We start from the raw sequence: 21,593 nt of genomic DNA, 5'->3' as shown, positions 1-21,593 counted from the left end.
CACCTAACTTACCAAATTTTGAAAATTTGACCACCTTTGTCTCCTATGGCAGGCCATGCCTCCCTAAAGGGTTTAATTCCCCTTTAAAGACCCCCAATTTAGGTTCTCTAGCTATTTGACGCTTTTAGCTATCAAAATAGGACTTTTGCATTTTATGCGATTTAGTCCTTTTTCACAATTAGGCCCACAAATGTCACAATTAACTCACCAATTTTTCATGCACTCTTAAAAACATGCTATAACATCTAAATAATTATAAAATAATTTATTCGACTCCGAATTTGTGATCCCGAGACCACTATTCCAATTAGGCCCTAAATCGGGCTGTTACAATAATGACCCTACCACCTAGCCAATCACATGAGTAGGCCTACCATTCGTATTGACAGTTACATAAAACTACTAGAAAAAGGGTACCCCTATATATACCTGAAAGTGCAAAGGGTAAAAAGTCCTTCTCCCTAAGAAATACCTAAGTAGTACCAACTATCTTATTATTTCTTCCTTCTCCTCTCTTTCTCTTTTTCTGCTCTTTCAATATATGATTCTCCACCTGTCATAGGTGAACCGAGCTTTCAGTCACTACTACCTTCTCGTCTTTATCTTTTCTTGATTAAACAATTGTATCAACCATTTATTTATAATATTATAATATTAATCATAGCCATTAACATTGACTAACATTTCCGAATATAAAAGTATTCAAACTTTTTTATCAGAATGGTCGGTGCATGAAAGTCTAAACTCATAATCTCACATCACCGCCCTATAATATATAATTATCAAATAATGAGCAGCAGTCCCTTTTTGCATGTACTATTGTTTTTGTGCATGTGAAAGGGCGATGCGTTAATCTTCAAACAGAAGCATAAAAAATCAACATTTCGTCTTTGTGTATTTAGATATTTAAAATATTTTGCTGTTAATTATTTGTAATTTACATTCATGATTATTGTTAATTAGTTTTAATTCTTGTTGTAGTATATTGTTAATTGTCAAACAGTAAGCTAATAGCCATAAGCCTTGGGAACAATGATATTTATTCATGGTAGTTTCTCCTCCAAGAGGGTTCTCTCCTTCTATCTCCATCTTATTTTCATTGTGTTTTTTTTTTTGGTTAATTTTCAAATACATATATTGATTTGCATTTGAAGACGTTAACTTGAACATCTACGTAGCTCACCTTTATGTTATGAGAATCTTAAAACATTCGTAATCCATTTTATCTTGTTTGAAAAACTTCTTCAAAACCAATCCATAATTGAAAACGTACTACCAATACTATAACCTAAAAACTAAATATTTATTTTTCATACAAGCAATTATATTAACAAACACATAGATCCAATGCTAATCAACCTTCATCTCATTCAAATTCTACTATTGGATAACTAGCCTAATAAAAACCATATATTTTATATTTTTTGGTACAGCACAAACCAAAGAAAAACACTTTAGTAATTCAATGGTGAAAAAAAGATAAATAATAAAAATTTGGTATTTAAATTTGATATGTTTTCTTAATTTGGTATTTAAGTTTTTTTTTCTAATTTGGTACTTAAACTTAACATAATTTACTAAATTGGTACCTAAGTTTTTTTATCCAATTTGGTACTTAAACTTGACACGTTTTCTTAATTTGGTACCTATGTTTTTTTTGTCCATTTTGGTACCTAACCTTTTCTGATATACAAATTAATATGATATACTATCAATATTACTTTTTTATAATGTAGCAAAAATAATCGATATATGACCGAAATGTGACAAATACATACAATTTTTTTGAATGTTCAATTACTTTTAGTGTAATTAATTAATTTTTTAATTTAAAATATTTTTTATTTTAGGTTTTTAAAACTCATGTTTTTTTTCTTCAATATCTATTCACTAAACATAGCTCAAATCACAATTTTTTAACGCAAATTTCTTTTGATACTGATAAAATTTTTGTTTGTGAAGATCAAACCATGTTAAGCTTGTTATAATCCATGCCAATAAATTCCATGTCATCTATAATGTGTTAGTCATACGTTAGCTATTTTAGTCCCTTGATAAAAAAATTTTAACACCATTAGTGTTTTAAGGTAATTTGTATAACATTTGATAAATTTAAGTATCAAATAGGACAAAAAAAACTTAAACACAAAATTAAACTAAAAAAATTTAAATATTAAATTAGAAAAAAAATTCTAATGAAATATTAAATTAAAAAAAATCTTTATTACTAAATTAAAAAAATATGTAAAAAAAATTAAAATAAACTATACCAACAATTACTCAACTTTAATTTAATAATAAAATAATTATTAAACTTTGATCTCGATCACTAAATTTTAGAATAATAATAAATTAATCACCATACCCATTTTCTATTACAGATGTAATAGAGAGCTGTCATTTTCTGTCCCCCTCCCCCTCCCCCTCCCTCTCGTCTCCTTCCCCCTTCCACCGCTTTCTCATCCCTCTCCCTCTTCCTCACCATCCCTCCCCTTCACTCTCCCACCGTACCTTTTCCTCTGCTAACCCTCTCCTAAATTTTTCTTACAGGAAAAAAGAAATATCTAGCAACAAGTTCAAGCATTTGGGGCAGCAAATTGGATGAAATTACGACATCAATTTGAAGCAATTAATTGGAGCAATCGGTGAGAAGGAACAGTAATTAGTAGCCACTATATCAAGGCTGATCGGTGGAAGAAATTTGGCTAACCAGCAGGCTTTTTGAAGCAATGGTCGGTGCAATGGGTAGCAAATACTTGTTCGACCGAAAGTGAATTAGAGAGCAAGCAAGCAGGTCAACGAAGCAGCTTATTTAAAGCACATTGAAGGCTTTTTAGTAAACTATTTAGTCTATTTGATGATTGAAATTGGATCAAATGGCAACTGGTATAAACGGTGGGCAGCAACTATTTTGGGAGCATTTCAATTGACAATTTGTAGCAAATAATTTAGAAGCAATTTGGTCGATGCAAGCAAGGAAAAGAGACTGTGGGGGGAGAGGGAGAGGGTCGAAGTAGGAGGGAGGTACAAAGGGGTAGAGGGAGAGAATCGGAGTAAGGGGGAGGGATGGTGGGGGAAAAGAGAGAGGAATAAGAGAGCAGTGGTAGGGAGATGGAGATGGAGATGAGAGAGAAAAGAGAAAGACGGAAAATGATAGGTCTTGTTTTTTTTTTTTTTAATTTAGTGATTGAATTAAAAATTTAATAACTGTTTTATTTTTAGAGTCAGTTAAGTAATTGATAGTGTACTTTTACCGAAAAAGTTAAATTAATCCTAAAAAGAAAATAACTGTGGTCCCACCAAATCAGACTACGTGTATGGCTTAGATCCTTTTCCCTGTCCGGTCAAACCAGACCTCCCCGAGGAAGTGATGACGGCTACATCAAATTAGAGGATCCATCGGTCAACATCGAATCGGCGGCTGCCGCCCAGGCAACAGTGTTTGCAATCGTTTGTCGGTAAATTAGAAAAATAGTAAAAGAAAAATGTAAAGAAATAGAGAATATAATAAAATAGTTGAAACATGTGAAGGTTAAGTAAACCAATAATGTTATGTTAACTTAAACACGATATAATTAAATACTAATATTACAGAAATTGTTAAGTGCAAAGGTTATGGGCTTCTATAAAATAAGGCACACAGAGTTAAACAAATTAAAGGCGATGTTATGGATGATTTTTCCATGTCTCCTTACAACCAATTAAACAACATTCCAAAGAGAAACATTAGAGTTAATTTTGTTTCAAAACAAAGTGAATACTTAGCTTCAACATGCACCATCCATGGCGGAGGCCTTTTGTTTCCTCCACCATCGTCTCTCACCTTCTCTTATCCTCCTTCACCTTCCATTCTCAACCCGATATTATTATATCAAAATCACCACCTGCTGCCGCCACGGCTGCAACCACCTCTCCTCCCACTTCCAACGCCTACTAAACCTCTCCACGTGTCTCTCCCTTGCCGAACTCGAAGCCTTTCTTCTTCATCATATAAAAACAAAAACAACAAAATCAGAGACCAATCCTTAACACCAAAAAGCTCAAAATCAAAACAACTCATCATCAGTGCAGGCAAAGTAGAAGATCGGCCGAAGAAAGATAATCATTTAAAGCCAAAACAGGCAACAGAAACACAAGCCATAAGTAAGTCGTCCTTTGACATGGCAATGGCACCCGCTAACCCTTTAGGATCCGATCCGAATGATCTCCCTATTGTTTTACCATCATCATACATAGCAGCAGGTGACGATGCCAAAAAGGATTTGGACGAATTTTCAGGTTCTATCTTTCCTCTGTCTCCACCACCTAGCAGCTTGCCTTTGCCTAAGTTTTCGCTAAAATCCAAGCTTAGTTGCAACCCTGGAGCCGCTGGAATCGACTGTGGAGCCACCGACAATCTCCGACGGCTCCTACGTCTCCCTTGAATAAAGGAGAAAGTAAGTTTTCTTCGTTTTGGGAATGGTAACCATTAACAGCTGATTCGAGGAAACCTGGTAGCTAGGTATTACTAGCTAGTACTGTCAATAAAACAGTCAGTCAATGTTGCATGAAAGTTTCTGGTGAAAATGAGAGGATTGAGTGATAAATGAAGTGGAGGACAAAGGTTTTGCATGAAAACATTTATTATTATGTTGTAACTTGTAATCCAGGGGAAACTAGATCCAACTACTACTGCATGCTAAAATCTGCAAAATGGAAAAGGAAACGTTGAATATCTCTACAGCATAATTATGATAAACAATCACCCTCTCAACCCTAATTTTGTTTTTGTTATCTTTAAAAGCTTTTTTATTGCGTTGGAGGCAGGGATAAGCATATTTTACTTTTAAATTCCAACCATAGAATTTTTGAAAAATATAATCATTGATGTTTAACTTTAATTGTAATTAATATAATTGTTTTATTTTGTATGAAATCTTAAACCCTATCCTAAATCCTAATCTAGCTTTTTACCTAAAGTCATAGATATTAAAATTTCAAATTCTAATCCACCTCAGCATAAATTATAAATCTAGTTAAACAAAACTATTATTTATTAATTTTATTATTTCAGTTTTTGCATTAATTTTATTTAATTAATCAGCATTAATTAGGATTAAAACATTAATAAGGAGAATTATTCAAATGATATTAATTAAAAATTCTTTTAAAGAATAAATGAAGTGGTAAACGGATGCTTAAAAACTGATTTCTTTTTGGAACATTTAAACTCTTTTTATTAATTTTAAAGATATATCATGAGAGGAATGCAAAATTTATCTAGTGACCCTGAAATTTATTGATTTAAAAAATTCAACAACAAAATCAATTTAAAAAACTATGGTCTCTTGCTATAGAAAAACGTTAAAAGGGTAACAAAAACTTTGGGTAAAAAATTCAAAAAAATCAACTGAGCCCTTTATCTTAAAGGTAAAACAGAAATTTTCCATCAAAAATTAAAAAAAAAAACTAATTGAATTCTTATAAAAAAAAACTCAATTAACTCCTTTCATTAAAGAAAACAATCCGTAGAATAATTTGATTGTATTATACTGGTATGATTGACGAAGCCACCAAAAACTTCCATCACGTCAATTCTCTTGAATTAAAGCATCATGCACCTGGTGTTCCAATTATTCTTGTTGGAACTAAGCTTGGTGTGATTCTTACTGCTGAGATAATGATATAGTATATATGCTTGGCATGGCCATGTTTGTGAATTGTGATTTGCTCAATTCTCTAAGCAACTGATTTTTTTCTCAGATTAACAGAGTATCATATTATACTGATGTTTCTGAAATTATTTCTCATATTTTACTCTTTTGCTGCCGCAGATCTCCGAGATGATCAGCAATTCTTTGTAGACCACCCTAATGCAATCCAACCTCCGAAGAAAAAGTCACATGGTGGTTGAAGATTCAAGTCTAACGAAGATAGCTCGACTTGCCAGCTTCTTGCTGCTCCTGTCTGTATAACTGTTGGAATTATTTCAATTCAAGGAAGTAGCAAAGCCATCATGTACAGTCTCTCAAGCTTCAACTGACATTGTAGGGGTTTCTTTGCAGGTAGATTTTCTTTTTTGGTGTTTTACTTATTGCCATGATGATCTATATAATTGTTTGACAAACATTCCTTGTATGATATGTTAAATTTTAAAGCCATTCTCTTAAATGATATATAGGTGGTGTTGATGATATGAGTTATAGAATTTCATTGAGTTGGTGACATGTGATTTCTAATTTAGGTCTCAATTTTCAGTTTTTTTGATATGTGAGTAGTGTCAAATAGAATCTCATTATCATATGGAGGTAAAGATTTGACTCCTTTTGATTATGAGCTTATTTGCACTGATCAAATTAGCTGGAAAGGTCAAGTGGATGAACTGTTGTCCAAGTTCTTTTTTATCTTTTTCGTCGACAAATTTAAAAAGTGGAAGAACGTGCTTTGAGCTTATTTATTCTTTTTTTCTAGCAAGTGCAACATAGCTTTGAATTAGACTATTTATTTTGGGTTCTAATATTGTTTTATTTGTATTTTAATCACTTCAACATTAATACAAGGTTTCGTGCTACTAATGTAAAGAATCCTACTCTGATGATTTACTCTTACTCATATGAAATGTTGAAAGGTGGATAGCGTGTGTAAAAGATATGGAAGAACAAAAATATGGTTGCATTTGACAGCATGATAGTGATGGAAAAAACAGAAGAATATGATATGTTAACATCAAAATTCTAAGGGTAAATTGTACTCAAAGTCACTAAACTTTTAGTAAATTTACGTTTTGATCACTCAACTTTAAAAAATTATAAATAGTTACTGAACTATTCCAAAGTTTCCATTTAAGTCATTGAATTATTTAAAAATTTTATTTAGGGCACTAGGTTAAGCTTTTTTTTTAATTCAAGCGACGATCAGTATAATGGATCAATACCCATCAACAAATAGAACACACTTTAGATCCAAGTCAATCTGGCTGTTAATATCAGAGATCGGAGAAGAAAGCAAAAATGAGAGTTGTTTATTGGTGCCAATGATACAGGCAGAGGTCATATAGTAATAATTTTAATAGGCTAGTGACTTAAATGAAAATTTTTAAATAATTCAATGATTATTTTATAATTTTTAAAGTTGATTGAATAAAATGTAAAATTAATAATAATTTAATAAACTTAGGTTTTATACAAATTCTAAATTGTTGATGTAGGTGGACACCCGTCCAAACCAATATTGGAGAGCTCATTTTCAAGTTTAATTATTTTACAAAATCGCAATTGTAAATTTGTAATGATTACTTTCTTGACATTTCCATTGTGATTTGTGAATGATGAAACTTTTTGGTAGGTTTACTTATAGTTGATATTAAAGGCTGCATTCATTAAGTTTTTGGATCTATTGTTAGCCTTTTAAAAAAATAAATCTAAAATTATAAATTTAAAGTACAATTATAAACTTTATTCAGATTTGAAAAAAAAAAGAAAAAAAATTATATTGGGCCGGTTTCCAGCGCAGACATAAAAAGAACAAACGTCACAAGAAAATATGAAATCCGAATCCAGAATAAACGCCTATTTACATATCTCTAACTGCCATGCATTACTTCTTTACATGACTCAACAATTTACAGTTTAATGGATTCGAATTTCTCACCCACTACACCGCCTTTTTGTTTTTGGAACTGAATGTAACGCAAGGTGCTGGCAAGGAAAGCATCCGCCACACTATCAGGGTTTGTGGAATCACTTTGCATCTCAGTATTAATAAATTCTATCAGCCCTTGGATTGCGGAACTGGTGATTTGCTTATTTCCTTTTTCGAAGAAATAGATGTACCTATATCAAAGTCACCAAAAATACTTGTTTATAATGCAATAAGAATATGTTGTGTAGCATACGAGTAATGGTTTGATTTGATACAGAGCACTGACTTGTTCAATATCTCAACAAAGAGACTAACCGGCCCACCGCTACCTCGTGCAACATTTGCCATTTGCTGAGCAGCATTCGCGATTCTCAGTGCTCGCTTTAGGCAAAGGAGGACCCTGCAACCTCTCCCGCAAAAATTTTCAGTTTCTTATTGTTAGAATGAATTTAATGTTTACATGAAAAAAAATCTAAACCAAAGGACAAGTTTTGAGGCCAGACCTCTCCCCGTCCTTTATGCCATCCTGATCATCAACCCAAAATAGATGGGAACATGCATAAACAGCTCTGCACTGATCAGCCTTCTTCAATAGCCGAGCTGAATACTGACCAAAGCAACACATTTAAGTTTTGTATAAACAGTTCAATGAAGTACAATGAATCAGAGAAGAGGAAGCAATATTACTCCTGTGGCTTTGTGTGTCAAAGTATCTCTGTTCTCAACACCAAATACATTCATCCTCTGGAGAGTCCCAATTATCAGATGAATTGCAGTCACTTGGGCTTTAGAGTCCTATGATCAATAAACATTCATGAAACTCTACCCAAATTAGAAAGGCATAACAGACTTCAACAATAGCTGATCTGAGTAGTACAATTACCGCAATTTCTTCTTCATATAATACAAACGCTTGTGTGAAAAATTCATACGCAACATGCTCAATATCACAGCCATTAGCTGCCTGATAGTCAGGAAACAGAACAAGGACAAACTACAGGTTAAAAAGTTAAACATAAAATTCAAGCCTCTCTTCATCAAAAAGGAATATAACCAAAGACAAAGCCTGCAATACTGTTCACTATGCATATATTGTTAATATCATAATGATAATATGATTCATTAAACTTAAAAGTCATAATGACAGGTGATTTATGATGATAGCACCCCCTTCACATCATCTAAAACAAAATTATTAATCCCTAATGCCTGGAATCAACATAGAAAATTAATGGATTGGTAACAGCCCCAAGAATGTCACAAATAAAGCTGTTTATTCTTGTAAGCACCTGTTCCATCAGAAACCTTGCACTCTCGTGAGCAACATTATTTATCTCAGTATGCCTTTTCCCAACTATTAATTAGAAAAATGGCATCTCTTAAAGTTCAATAAAACTTGTTATCATCTAAAATAATTTTCAGGGTTCAATTGACCATTTAACCAATGACTGTTATGCAGAGTTGGTTTAAGTCAAGACTCAAGATTACCTCAGCACATTGCAGGTACAACCTTAATGCAAGTTCAGGGGATGGAACAGCTGAAAGGGACTCAATGATCTGAAAGAAGGGCTATTTGAGTGTCTTTTGCATAATGTGATATATGTGTGTGTACAAGTCCAAGTAAAAAGAAACCTGAGTCAAGAGCTGAAAAATTTTATTTGGTGTCATTGATGCTTCTTCTCCCACTATATCCCCTCCTGACCTTGCAATTGCCTAAGCAACTGAACACAAGCACTACAATAAGTCTGAATCATATATGCTACCAATATAACCTGTGTTTATACATCTTTTTCTTCTAGCAACTTGTTTCAAAGAATCTGAGTTTGATTGCTATGTATGTATAAAACAAACCAGGTAGTTTTTAAGGAAAGGGGACAGGGGAATGAGGAGTAATCATCTAATAAGAAAATAATGTTTATGCCTCAAAATCCAAGTGCCTGCATGTATGATCTTTAGATTTTTAGTAATAAGCATTTAATATGTCACTGCTTGTTATGAGTGCATTATGTATAGCCAAAGTTAGTTAAAGTAGTTAGTCTGTTGTTAACTGAAGTAATAGACAGTTAGCTGTTAACGTCAGTTAGTTGTTATCCTTTTTATATTAAATACTCTGGAGTTGGATTTCAGGGAATGATGAATGAAGAAAGATATTTTCCTAAGTTTGTTATAGTTTCTAACATGGTATCAAGAGCTAAGGGTTTCTTGGTTTGAAATTTTTTTTTTTCTCTTATCTGATCATGGCTACCGAACCTGTTCCAGTAGTTGATACTCCTCGCCATTCTTCTAATGTTGATGCCACAGTTCAATCACTGGATTCTGGAAGTCTTTATTCTACTGGAGTTCATTATTTCTCTAAGCATGACACGATTAAACTCGGGGAGCACAATTATCTTTTGTGGAAACATCAACTTCTATTGATTCTTGAAGGATATGGACTTGAGGGGTTCGGGTTAGGAACTATTTCTATTCCGTCGCCTTTTATCTCTGGGACTGAGGGTCAGCTTGTTGCCAATCCTGCATATCTTGTTCACAAGAAGCAGGACAAATTTTTGGCTTCTTGGCTGTTATCTACAGTTACAGATGATGTGTCGGTTTATCTCACAATGGCCAAGACTAGTCATGAAATCTGGACCACCATTGAAAGACGTTTTGATACTAAGTCCACCATTGCAATTTCAAGTATGCGTCATTCTCTCTACTCGATCAAGAAAGGCAATCTTACTATCAAAGAATACTTGTCCAAGGTCAAGCACTTGAGTGATGGTCTCACTACAGCTGGAAGTTTGGTTACTGACCAAGAACAAGTCAGTATCATCTTGGCTGGTCTCTCTATAGAGTATGAATCCATTCGTGTGATCGCCTCGGCAACTCCTGTTTCTCTTGACTTGTTAACCGAAATGCTCCTTGATTGTGAAGCACGATAGATGGCCTTACTTACTGGAGCTCCTCTGCAGGCCAATTTACCTTCTCATTCTCAACAAGATCGTGAAGTCAACTCTACCGGGTCTGCTACTTCTACTCGGTATTCTCAGGATTCCAAGCATGGGCAGCAAGGGCCAGGCCGAGGTTGGTCTCGTGGCAGGGGTCGCAGTAATGGACGGAGTTGGTCGCGTTCTCGACCACAATGTCAGTTGTGTGGAAAGATTGGCCGCATGGTTCAAACATGTTATCACAGATTCGATAAGACCTTTTCTGGGGTCAGTCCTGGTCATTCGGTGCAAGTCAACTATCACCAGCTTCATAATCACGGGTTTTCTTCCTTCTCTGCTGTTTGTTCTTCTGTACCACACTGTTGTGGCTCGTTCTCTCCTAGTGCTTCTGCATCTTGCCAGTCTTCTTCTCGTGGCTCCGTTTTCTCCCCGCCAGATCAGACATGGTATCCTGACTCTGGGGCAACGAATCATATCACCCCTGATATGTCCACTCTCACAACAACCTCTCCGTATACAGGGACGAGCACAGTTTCTATGGGGAATGGTGACAATGTTCCTATAGCTAGTGTAGGTTCTTCTACCTTATTGGTTGGTTCTAGACTGTTACATCTCAGGAGTGTTCTACATGTTCCCACTGTCTGCAAGAATTTAGTAGGGCAATTTGCGAGGGATAATGCTGTGTACTTTGAATTTCACCCTTTTTTGTGTTTCGTGAAGGATATTCAGCCAAAGAGAATTCTCCTAGTGGGCCACATACAGGATGGTCTATATCGGTTTGATGTTTCTCGGGCTGATCTTGCTCCTACTTCCAAGCCTTCTAATGAGACTATTGCTGCTCAGATAACCAGTACAGCTCTGCTTCACAATGCTCAACTTACTTCTTCGCCTATGTTGTGGCATAACAGGCTGGGTCACCCTTGTAACAACACCCTAGTTCATGTGTTACGTACTTGTACTATTCGGTTTACACGTAATAGTTTACCTCATGTGTGTTCAGCTTGTCAGCTGGGCAAAGCTCACAAATTACCTTTTAGTCATTCGGATACAATGTATTCCTTGCCTTTTGAGCTCATTGTGTCTGATGTATGGGGACCAGCTCATGTCTCATCAAATGGGTTCTCCTACTATGTGTCATTTATTGATATGCACAATAGATATACATGGATTTACTTTCTCAAGACAAAATCGGAATTTTTTTCATTGTTTTCTTCATTTTTTTCGAATGGTCCAAGTTCAATTTGGATGCTCTATTAAGATGTTGCAAAACGACTAGGGGGGAGAGTATCGATCTCTTTCAAGAGAACTTTCTCGACTTGGAATTCAACATCAAATCACTTGTCCTCACACCTCCGAATAGAATGGAGTTGCTGAGAGGAAACACAGGCAGTTAGTTGACATGGGGCTCACTCTTTCGGCTAGCTCTTCCATGCCTTTGGAATTTTGGTCATATGCCTTTGCACATGCGGTCATTTAGCTAATAGACTGCCTACTCCTGTTCTTCAACAATGTAGTCCCTATGAAAGGCTTTATAAACAACAACCTTCCTGAAAGTCTTTGGGTGCGCCTACTTTCCTTATCTGAGGCCTTTTCACAAACACAAACTTCAATTTCGGTCCAAGTTATGTGTTTTTCTTGGGGTTGCTGCTAATCAGAAGGGGTATAAGTGTTTAGATGCAGATGGTCGAATCTTTGTTTCGCGGCATGTAGTTTTTGATGAACCTCAGTATCCTTTTCAGCAGGGTTTCTCTCCACAGTCACCTCTGGCCACTCTTCGATCTGCTCGTCAGGAGTCTCATTTTCCTTTGGTTCTCCCTACTGCATCTACTGTTCCTCCTTTATCACCTACCTCAGGATCCACCAGGTGTTCTCCTGTTGCGGCTTCTTCTTCTGATTCTTTCAGCATGCAGCGTTCTTCTGGTTCGAGTCAGCATGGGGATTCCACAACAATTGTTTTTGTTCCTTCCTTGGGGGATCAAACTGCTGCTACTCCTACTGGAACCACTACAAATGTCAATCTTCATCCTATGCAGACTCGATCAAAAAGTGGTATTTACAAACCCAAAGTTTTTTCCTCTATATTGACTGAGTAGGAACCTACTTCTATTGCAGAGGCGTTTCAGAGTTCTGTTTGGATTGCGGCTGCCCAAATTGAGTACAATGCTTTGATTTCCAATCATACTTGGGATCTTGTTCCCCTTCCTGAATGTCGTCGGGCAGTTGGGTATAAATGGATATTCAAAATCAAAAGACATGCCGATGGTTCAGTTGCACGATACAAAGGTAGGCTGGTGGTTAAGGGATATCTGCAAGAAGCAGGCGTTGACTTTCAAGAAACTTTTAGTCCTATAGTCAAGCCAACAACAATAAGAGTGGTCCTAGTGTTAGCAATCTTGCTTGGCTGGTCTCTCAGGCAAGTAGATATTAACAACACGTTCCTGAATGGTGATTTACATGAAGAAATCTATATGGTGCAACCTCCAAGTTTTGAACAACAAGGGGCACCTAGTCAACAGCTAATTTGTAGATTGAAAAAGGCCTTATACGGCCTTAAACAAGCACCATGGGCTTTGTTTCACAAGTTAAGGGAGTTTCTGATAGCTTCCAATTTTAAAGTCTCTAAAGCTGACAACTCTTTGTTTGTTCATCATTCAGAATCTCAGTTGATCTATGTCCTCATATATGTCGATGACATCATTGTCACTAGAACTAGTTCTCAAGCGATTGATCGGTTTATGAAAGAACTTGATGCACGGTTCTCCTTAAAAGACTTAGGGAAGCTGAATTATTTTTTGGCATAGAGGTCACCTACAATCAGGGTGGTATTTTTCTTAGTCAGAAAAAATACATATTAGATCTCCTTCAAAAGGCTTCCATGGATAGATCGAAGGGGTCGCCTACACCAATGATAACTACATGTAAGCTGTCAGCTAATGAAGGAAGTCCTGTTGAAGATGAGCACCTTTACAGGAGCATCGTTGGTGGTCTACAATATGTTGTGCTCACCAGACTAGATATTGCGTTTTCTGTCAATAAGGTTTGCCAGTTCCTGCACAAACCACTAAATGTCCACTTCAAGGCTGTCAAAAGAATATTAAGGTATGTACAATGGACTTTGGATCATGGTCTGCAGTTTACTCGATCTTCGAAGTTTTTGCTTGAGGGGTTTTCAGATGCTAGTTGGGGGTCAGACACTGATAATCGTAGGTCTACCTCAGGTTTTTGCGTCTTTCTTGGAGATAATCCGATCTCGTGGAGTTCAAGGAAACAGCAAGTGGTTTCCAAATCCACAGCAGAGGCGGAATACCGAAGTCTTGCGTACGTCACTGCTGAAATGGTCTGGATTCAGTCCCTGTTGTCTGAGCTTTCTGCTCCAATAAAGACAAAAGCCTTGGTGTGGTGTGACAATGTAGCTGCTGTTTCAGTTGCAGGAAATCCAGTAATGCATTCCAAGTTCAAACATGTTGAGTTGGACTTGTTTTTTGTAAGAGAGAAAGTTGCAAGTGGTATACTCCAAGTAGGCCATGTACCCAGCCAAGATCACATAGCAGATGTTTTGACAAAGCCGTTGTCAGAGGGATTGGTCACCAAGTTTAGGAGTCAACTTCGAGTCATTACTAATCATTAGAAAGGTCAAGAAGAAAGGAAAGTCAGTAAAGCTCGGGGCATGTTATGAGTGTATTATGTATAGCCAAAGTTAGTTGTAGTAGTTAGTCTGTTGTTAAGTGAAGTAATAGACAGTTAGCTGTTAACGTCAGTTAGTTGTTATCCTTTGTATATTAAATACTCTGGAGTTGGCTTTCAGGGAATGATGAATGAAGAAAGATATTTTCCTAAGTTTGTTACAGTTTCTAACACCGCTGTAGATAGAAATACGATGAGATGAAAGTACATAACAATATGAAAAAGGAAAACATACCCTAAGTGCCGAAAAAACAAGTGAAGAAACTGTAAAAGGTAGGCGCTTTGGTCCCCCAACCATGGTATGCTTCCTCACAATACATATAATCTGAAGGGAAGTTAATCATAATATAAGATTAAAGGGGAAATGTTTTGGATCAACCATTAACAACATAACTAAAAGAAAACGTTGCAATTAAACAAGAAATTATCTTAAATATAGTACAACAACAACATTTTATGGGAATTGAAGAGGCATTAAATCTTAATCACAAGCAGAAGATGGTAAAGTTCCCTTTTTATATTTTTTAACTACTATCCTACTTTTCTTTCAAAATAACACTATCCCACTTATATATTATAGTGGGAGATCGTCCTGGTAATGATCTGGGAAATTAACATAAAAAGAAACATTGGAAAAACTCACCTTCAACATTTCCTCTGGTTCATCATTATAAAGCATGTGTATCAGTCGAGCAACTGAATTTTGTTCCTCCTTGAAATCCTCCTCATCCAGCTATCGGAAGATACATAAAACATGAAGAACACAAGAACATGATAAGGAAACTATGCACCAGGAGAAAGAAATATTTAATTTGGATTATCAAGAAATGGAGTAATGAGAAGTGCTCATATAACTCAAATCTATCAAATTTGAATAGAATAACAGACAAATTCTAATGACAATATGCACCTCATCCACATCAGCACCATCAGTGTCCTTAATGAGTCCTTTTATTAATTCGAACAAAACCTCAACCTACAAAAAGCAATATTAGTTTCTTCAACAAAATAAGTTGAAACATAGAGAAGACTGCAGAGGCATACCTTGTCTGCAGTTGAAATGCAAGAGTTGTTCTTCATAATGCTTTGAATGATAACCATTGCCATAAGCTTATTTGTTCCAATATCAAGATGGTCCATTACACGTGGATAATTAGAAAGAGTCAAGGCTGTTACAATATCATTATATTTCTCCAATGGAGCACTCAAAAGTGCAACCACTTGTTTCATTGCCCGGCTATCTTCAAGTTTTGGTATGTTAGAGAGCTTCTTAACACAAGCTCCCTGTTAGAAAATAACATAACAATCAATATCATTCTGATACGTTCGTCAAGGCCATAAAATAGCATCGCCAAAGTTGCAGTACTAGGAGATATATGCAAATAGATTCCTAAGATGAAACATACCAGTATTTGATCCACATGATCAAGACGATCAGGATGGACACGAAGAGTAAAGGTAAGAAGAGAGACATATAAAGTTATAGCTCCAACAGCAGGCATGTCTACCTGTGCTTCTATGACCTACCATTGAATCAGACCCAATCAGCAAGCAGAAAATGACTCGTGATTACACATTAAACAAATAAAAAATAGAGAAACATGTTATACTGGTAAGGAAAGTAAAAAGAAAAAATAAAAGAGGGGGGGGGGGGCGTAAGATAGGGGTCATCATCTATAAAATCATTGCTAGTAAGTTCAGGGACCATCACCTGACTTGATCATGTAAAATCATTCACATTCATTAATTGAATAGTTCATTTATAACATTGAAAAAAGCATCAAGGTAATTTGCAGCTAGTGTGGGAGTTCTTGCTGATTTACCTTCCCAATCGCATTGCTCAATTTAGAGAAGGCTTCTACTTGTAGAAATTCAGGTAATACCTGGCATAGAAAAGTTCTGTCAACATCTTGCAAAAGCATGAAGAGTCGAGGTTGTTATGCTTATAACTTACATCTGCACTTGAAGCGGCATAATTTGAAAGTCTATCCATTAGTCGAGACAAAACTGTCTTGACGTCGACTGTTGGCTGTTATAAAAGAGGAAAGCTGCATTTGTTGAGCTTAGTTCCCTAAAATATTAAAAGACTATAAAACAAAACAAAATGAACAGAAAAGCATTGAACCAAAAGATTGGTTCCAATCAACAAGATCCACCCATACATTAGGGGAGCATTACGTACAGAAGAAGACCCAATCTTATTAGGCTATTCCACGATGTATGATCGCCGTATAAAATATAGAGCAGGCTTATCAATGTAGGCTGGTTGAGAAAATTCAGGTTGTGGAACTCCATGGAATAATCATACTAGCTAGCAAGTAAGAAATAAGTCAATCAGGGGCAATGCAATTTTGTTCCCTTGACAACAGGAAAATAGTAGCCAGTCACCGTATTTTCTAGTCACACATACTAGCATAACGATTATTTAAATATTGAGAAACAATAAGCATTATAGAAAAACCTGGAGGAGGGAAACTCATTGCAAAGATGCCATAATGGGGCAACTAGAACAAAGCCTAAGGCTAACAATTGTGCTATGAGGTATTTGTGTCAGGTGGCACAGGGAGGAACGGGAAGACACAAGATAAAATAAGAAGACCAGTTCCCATTACCCACCTGGAGCTGGGGACAAGCACCCAACAATGTCTCGAGCGTCTGCAAGTGATACTCATCAGGGAATACCTGAATAATGCAATCCATTAGATAATATTGGGCAAGATCATCTTTGCAATTGACAACCTGTAAAAGAACCATATAAAGTCTTTTATGTTACAGACCTTCAACTTGTAACATTAGAGAAGAAAAAATAAACACAGAAGAAAGAAGTAAAATTACCTGCTCTAAGACTCTGGGAAGAACTGTTTCTTTGTACATCTCAAGGTCCACACCTTCTATCTGACTGAGAACATGTAGGTTTTTCCCTACCTAATAAGAAGTTCAAAACAGAAGGATTAGTTTCCATCAGTGTGCATCAAACACACAGCATCAGAAATTAGCTAATCGGAAATTTTAGATTATTGATATTACAAGATCTTGAAGTTCGCTTCTTTCCTTTTCTCGCTTCTCTCTAACTCTACCAGGTCCCTGCAGACCAGAAATCGCAATTGAAGGCTTCAACTCAGGATGACCAAAGAGTATGAATTATTCACAAGCACCATGACACCTGCACGGCCAAAATTTATGCTCTCATGATTTATTCACTTGTATGGCATGCAAGTACTGTGGTGCATTGCGCATCTTAAGAAAACAAGAGATATCTGATATTCAACAAACCTGATGCTGCATTCTCACCCAAAGTTTATTCATCTCGGTGAAATTCTGTAGCACAAAGTCCACAGCATCCATCACAGTGTCAGCATCACTAGAGGAAGACAGAACCATGTCCTACAAGTGGTTAATTACAAATGTTTCCAAATCCTTTTGCATGATCTAATTTAGACATGCAAAATAAAATTCATTGATCTAAATGCACTCTATTCTAGGCAAATTCCACATCAGCTCCTATAGAGTTTCAACAATATTCCACTGCAGATTAAAATAGAACAGAATCATAAGAGTCAACAGAGCTCATATGCAGGAACCATGCAAAAGCTACTGCTAACAAACTAATTTATTTTCCTCAAATATTTGAAGAGAGAAAAATAAAAACTTCACTATCTACGCTAGCAAAACCCATAGAAATTTGAATCAGTCAGCTTTTGAAATGAAAATTTCTATTTAAAGTGTAGGGAAAAGAAGAGCTAATCAAGAGACCTCACCCCTCATACTCGGAACCAATATCTGGTAACTTATCTCGGCTTATTTGAGCAAGGTAACTCCTTAAAAAGAGTCCACGTATGGGATGTTGAACTCCACGACACATTTCCACAAGGTCTTTAAGAACTTCCTTAGCAGGAGCCTCCTTAGATTTGATATAGATAGATCCTACTGTACATAGAAGATACCTGGTAGATTATCAACTAAAATTTCAGATACAGTGACAATGACGGTCTAATATTTGACAATACTCACAATCACAATACAAATTAACTATTTGGAGCTTATCTAGTTATGAAGCAGAAACTTCCAGAAGAAAGCCCATTTGCAGTTTTACTAATCGTTTTTCTTCATAAAAAACTAGAGTCCCATTTCAATACGGGTCCTAAAACTGTGGGGAAAAAAACCAACAGCTAAGAATGAGAATGGATACCCATATATGTTTGGAATTCGAAAATGATATAAGAAAGAATGACTTAAATATATTAAAATAAGTCCCTGAACTAAAATTAAATAATTAGTCGTGTCATTTTAATGCAAATTGCAATGGATTTAATACTCATATATATATATACTCACTCAGTTGAGCGTTGATCAGACTGGAATTCGTTAACAACGTCATCAACTTCCATCTAAGTGGGCTCTATTAGCTAAAAGGAGATATTTAAGGGTTTAATTGAATAAAGGCTCATTGCAATAAACAACAAGTATTGGATGATTATTTAATTTTAATTCAATGCTTTTCATATTTTAGAAAATAAATCTAGAGAAATATGCAATTAATTATTAAATTTGTTGAAGGACACTTACAATCTAGGCAAAATATTGCCGGCATGTTGAACAAGCTCGTACAGATCAACCACAGAGACACCATGTTTGCTGTCGTCTTTGAAGAATAACTCCAATCTCTTCAATTCATCAAAAGCTCGCATATCTTAATTCCAGTCATAGACACATTATAAAAAATAATAATAATCAATCACAATCAATAAATTTCAAACACTATCGACTCAAGCAATCAATCAAAAGAAAAAAATGAACAAACAGAATTACAAAGTTCATAGTATTTGCGAGGAGAGAGTTTGGAGGTCCGGAGCTCCGATAGCATTTGAGCAGAGTACTTGAGAGCTTCTCTAAGATTATTAGAATCCTGAGATAAGAAATATCCAAATTAGCACAAATGAAAGAGGATCTGAGATGTTCCGTTCAAATTCAAGTGGAGATAGGAAAGCTTTTGGAAATACCAAAGCTCGATGCATATAAAAAGCATTGTGTTGAATACCAGCGATCCCTTCCGCCAGCCATTTCTCTTCGTCCTCTGTTCCGTTTAACATTATTCTCTCCGCCACTTTCTTCCAGACCTTGACACTGTTCGATCTTCTACCAAAAAAATTACTTTTCCGATGTTGATCTCATTGAAGTCCTGGGACAAGAGAACAAACAAACAAAGATGCCCAGCTGAGACGCATATTCGAATGCCTCAAAACTAAGCCTCATACAGAGCTTACCCCAACTTTCAGCCCAAAAAATGTTGATTGCCTCGCTTTTGTACTATGTATTTTTATTGGGATTTGGGAAAAGGTCAGCCCATCATTGAGTTACGAACATTATCAACTCTTGTTTGAAAGGCATGATAACTTGTTCAATCCTTCAACTTTATAAAAAAAATTATTTTAATTTTTCATTTAATCTTTCACTTTTTTAGATTACCTTAAAAATAGAAATGTTAACCTTTAACCCATGTGAGATCCACATGGATTTCAGTAATTAATTAATTTAAAATTTATAAAAATTATAAAAATATAAAAATATTATGAATATATTATTAAGTGGATGTACATAATGATAAAGATAAAATTTTGATATACTTTAAATAGTTATTAGAATTAGATTTTTATTTCTTTTATATTTTTTATTCCTATAAATAGAGATTCTGATGAAGCATTATAATCATCCCTTTTGATCAATAAAGTTCATTCTCTATTGCTTTCATATTTTCTTTGTTCTTTATTCTCTCCATCTTTCTTTATTTTATAACACATTATCCGCACGATTCTCAAATTTTTTTTTCTAAACCCACCTCATTCTTATTTTTCATTTGATAACTCATACCTCAATTGCTTTATATCCTTTTCTAATCCCCCACTGAATTGCTTTCATTATTTTTCTTACTTAGCATTCAAATTGGTTGATTGGCTACCTAAAAATTGACGAAAAAAGAGGGACTCAAACTTGTGCAGCGATTTGCTTAAAATTCTTGGGAGGAATCGAATTTAATTTCTCTATCGACTTAAGTGATTATAATGTCAAATCTTGCCAAACTTGAATTTGCCGCCCTAAAGATCTCAGGTAAAAATTATTTGTCATGGGTGTTAGATGCTGAAATTCACCTAGATGCTAAAAGTCTAGGGAATACTATAGTAGAAAATAAAGAAGCATCTAACCAAGACAAGGCAAAAGCAATGATTTTCATCCGTCATCATTCACATGAAGGATTAAAAGTGGAATATCTCACAGTGAAAGACCCTCTTGAGTTGTGGAAAAATTTGAAAAAAAGATTTTACCATCAGAAAACAATGATCCTCTCTAATGCTCGTTATGATTGGATGCACTTACGGCTGCAAGATTTTAAGACTATAAGTGAATACAATTCAGAACTTTTTAAAATTAGTTTTCAACTGAAATTATGTGGAGAGAACATAACTGACAAGGATTTGTTAGAGAAAACCTTTTCAACCTTTCATGCTACTAATGTGCTCCTGCAATAGCAATATCGTGAAAAAGGTTTTAAAAAATATTCTGAATTGATTTCATGCCTTTTAGTGGCTGAACAAAATAATGAGTTGTTGATAAAAAAATCATGAAATTCGTCCTATTGGTACTGCATCACTCCTTGAAGTGAATGTTGCAGTACACAGTAAATATGGAAATGAAAAATATAAAGGTCGCGATCGTGGTCGTGGTCGTAGACGTAATGGGGGACGTGGTCGAGGACGTACTAGTAACCGCTATCATGGTGTTCATAATAGTGGTATTTCTAACCACCAGAAAAAGAATAGCAATGAAGGACAAGAAAGTGGTGGTCAAAATAATCCTTCAAAGGTTATTGAGAATTTATGTTACCGATGTGGTATGAGAGGACATTGGGCATGTACCTGTCGTACACCTGAACATTTAGTAAAACTTTATCAAGCATCTATTAAAGGGAAGAAAATTAATATTGAGACAAATTTTATATCTAAAAATGATGAAATGGAGGCAAAAAATGAGGGTGATGTAATTCATGGCTTTAATGATATAACTCACCTTGATGTGACAGATTTCTTTGAGAATCATTAGAAGAGTTGGTGTTATTTTAGTATTTTATATTATTTTTAAGTATGTTTTGTTTTCTTGCATAAGGAATAAGTTGGTGTTATTATGTTATTTTGAATATGTTCATTTTCTTGATTCAAAAAAATGTTTATTTATTTACTTATTTTGCAAGTTATACATATTCAATAAATATTTGCAACGTTTCTAATGTTATATTTTATTTATTTTTTTGAAGAATATGAATGATCAACAAAATTTTGTTGGATTCAAAATCAATGGAGACATATG

General features: G+C 35.2%; 2 protein-coding genes across 2 annotated transcripts; one reads left to right on the top strand and one right to left on the bottom strand.

Annotated features, from left to right (window-relative positions):
• The first annotated feature begins 3,644 nt into the window (after nucleotides 1-3,644).
• Nucleotides 3,645-6,591, top strand: LOC121204902 (uncharacterized). Its single transcript, XM_041075712.1, has 2 exons — nucleotides 3,645-4,436; nucleotides 5,814-6,591. Exon 1 carries the CDS (start codon nucleotides 3,669-3,671, stop codon nucleotides 4,422-4,424), a length of 756 nt encoding a protein of 251 aa, XP_040931646.1. The 5' UTR covers nucleotides 3,645-3,668; the 3' UTR covers nucleotides 4,425-4,436; nucleotides 5,814-6,591.
• Nucleotides 6,592-7,449: 858 nt separating this feature from the next.
• On the bottom strand, nucleotides 7,450-19,492 carry LOC107917995 (vacuolar protein sorting-associated protein 35B). The gene is given in 23 exon segments (XM_016847466.2): nucleotides 7,450-7,811; nucleotides 7,907-8,020; nucleotides 8,124-8,227; nucleotides 8,308-8,415; nucleotides 8,504-8,584; nucleotides 9,109-9,177; nucleotides 9,253-9,320; nucleotides 9,323-9,341; nucleotides 14,470-14,559; nucleotides 14,878-14,967; nucleotides 15,145-15,210; nucleotides 15,279-15,518; nucleotides 15,641-15,757; nucleotides 16,058-16,117; nucleotides 16,189-16,263; nucleotides 16,851-16,973; nucleotides 17,070-17,159; nucleotides 17,262-17,318; nucleotides 17,508-17,595; nucleotides 17,993-18,178; nucleotides 18,801-18,924; nucleotides 19,044-19,140; nucleotides 19,235-19,492. Coding segments are annotated over 23 exon segments (2,367 nt in total). The 5' UTR covers nucleotides 19,325-19,492; the 3' UTR covers nucleotides 7,450-7,600.
• Nucleotides 19,493-21,593: the final 2,101 nt, after the last annotated feature.

Source organism: Gossypium hirsutum, chromosome A01 (genome assembly GCF_007990345.1).
Source record: "Gossypium hirsutum isolate 1008001.06 chromosome A01, Gossypium_hirsutum_v2.1, whole genome shotgun sequence".
In the NCBI taxonomy this organism is placed as follows: domain Eukaryota; kingdom Viridiplantae; phylum Streptophyta; class Magnoliopsida; order Malvales; family Malvaceae; genus Gossypium; species Gossypium hirsutum.
The sequence above is the reverse complement of the archived record's forward strand: the minus strand, read 5'-3'. Positions and strand labels throughout refer to the sequence as shown.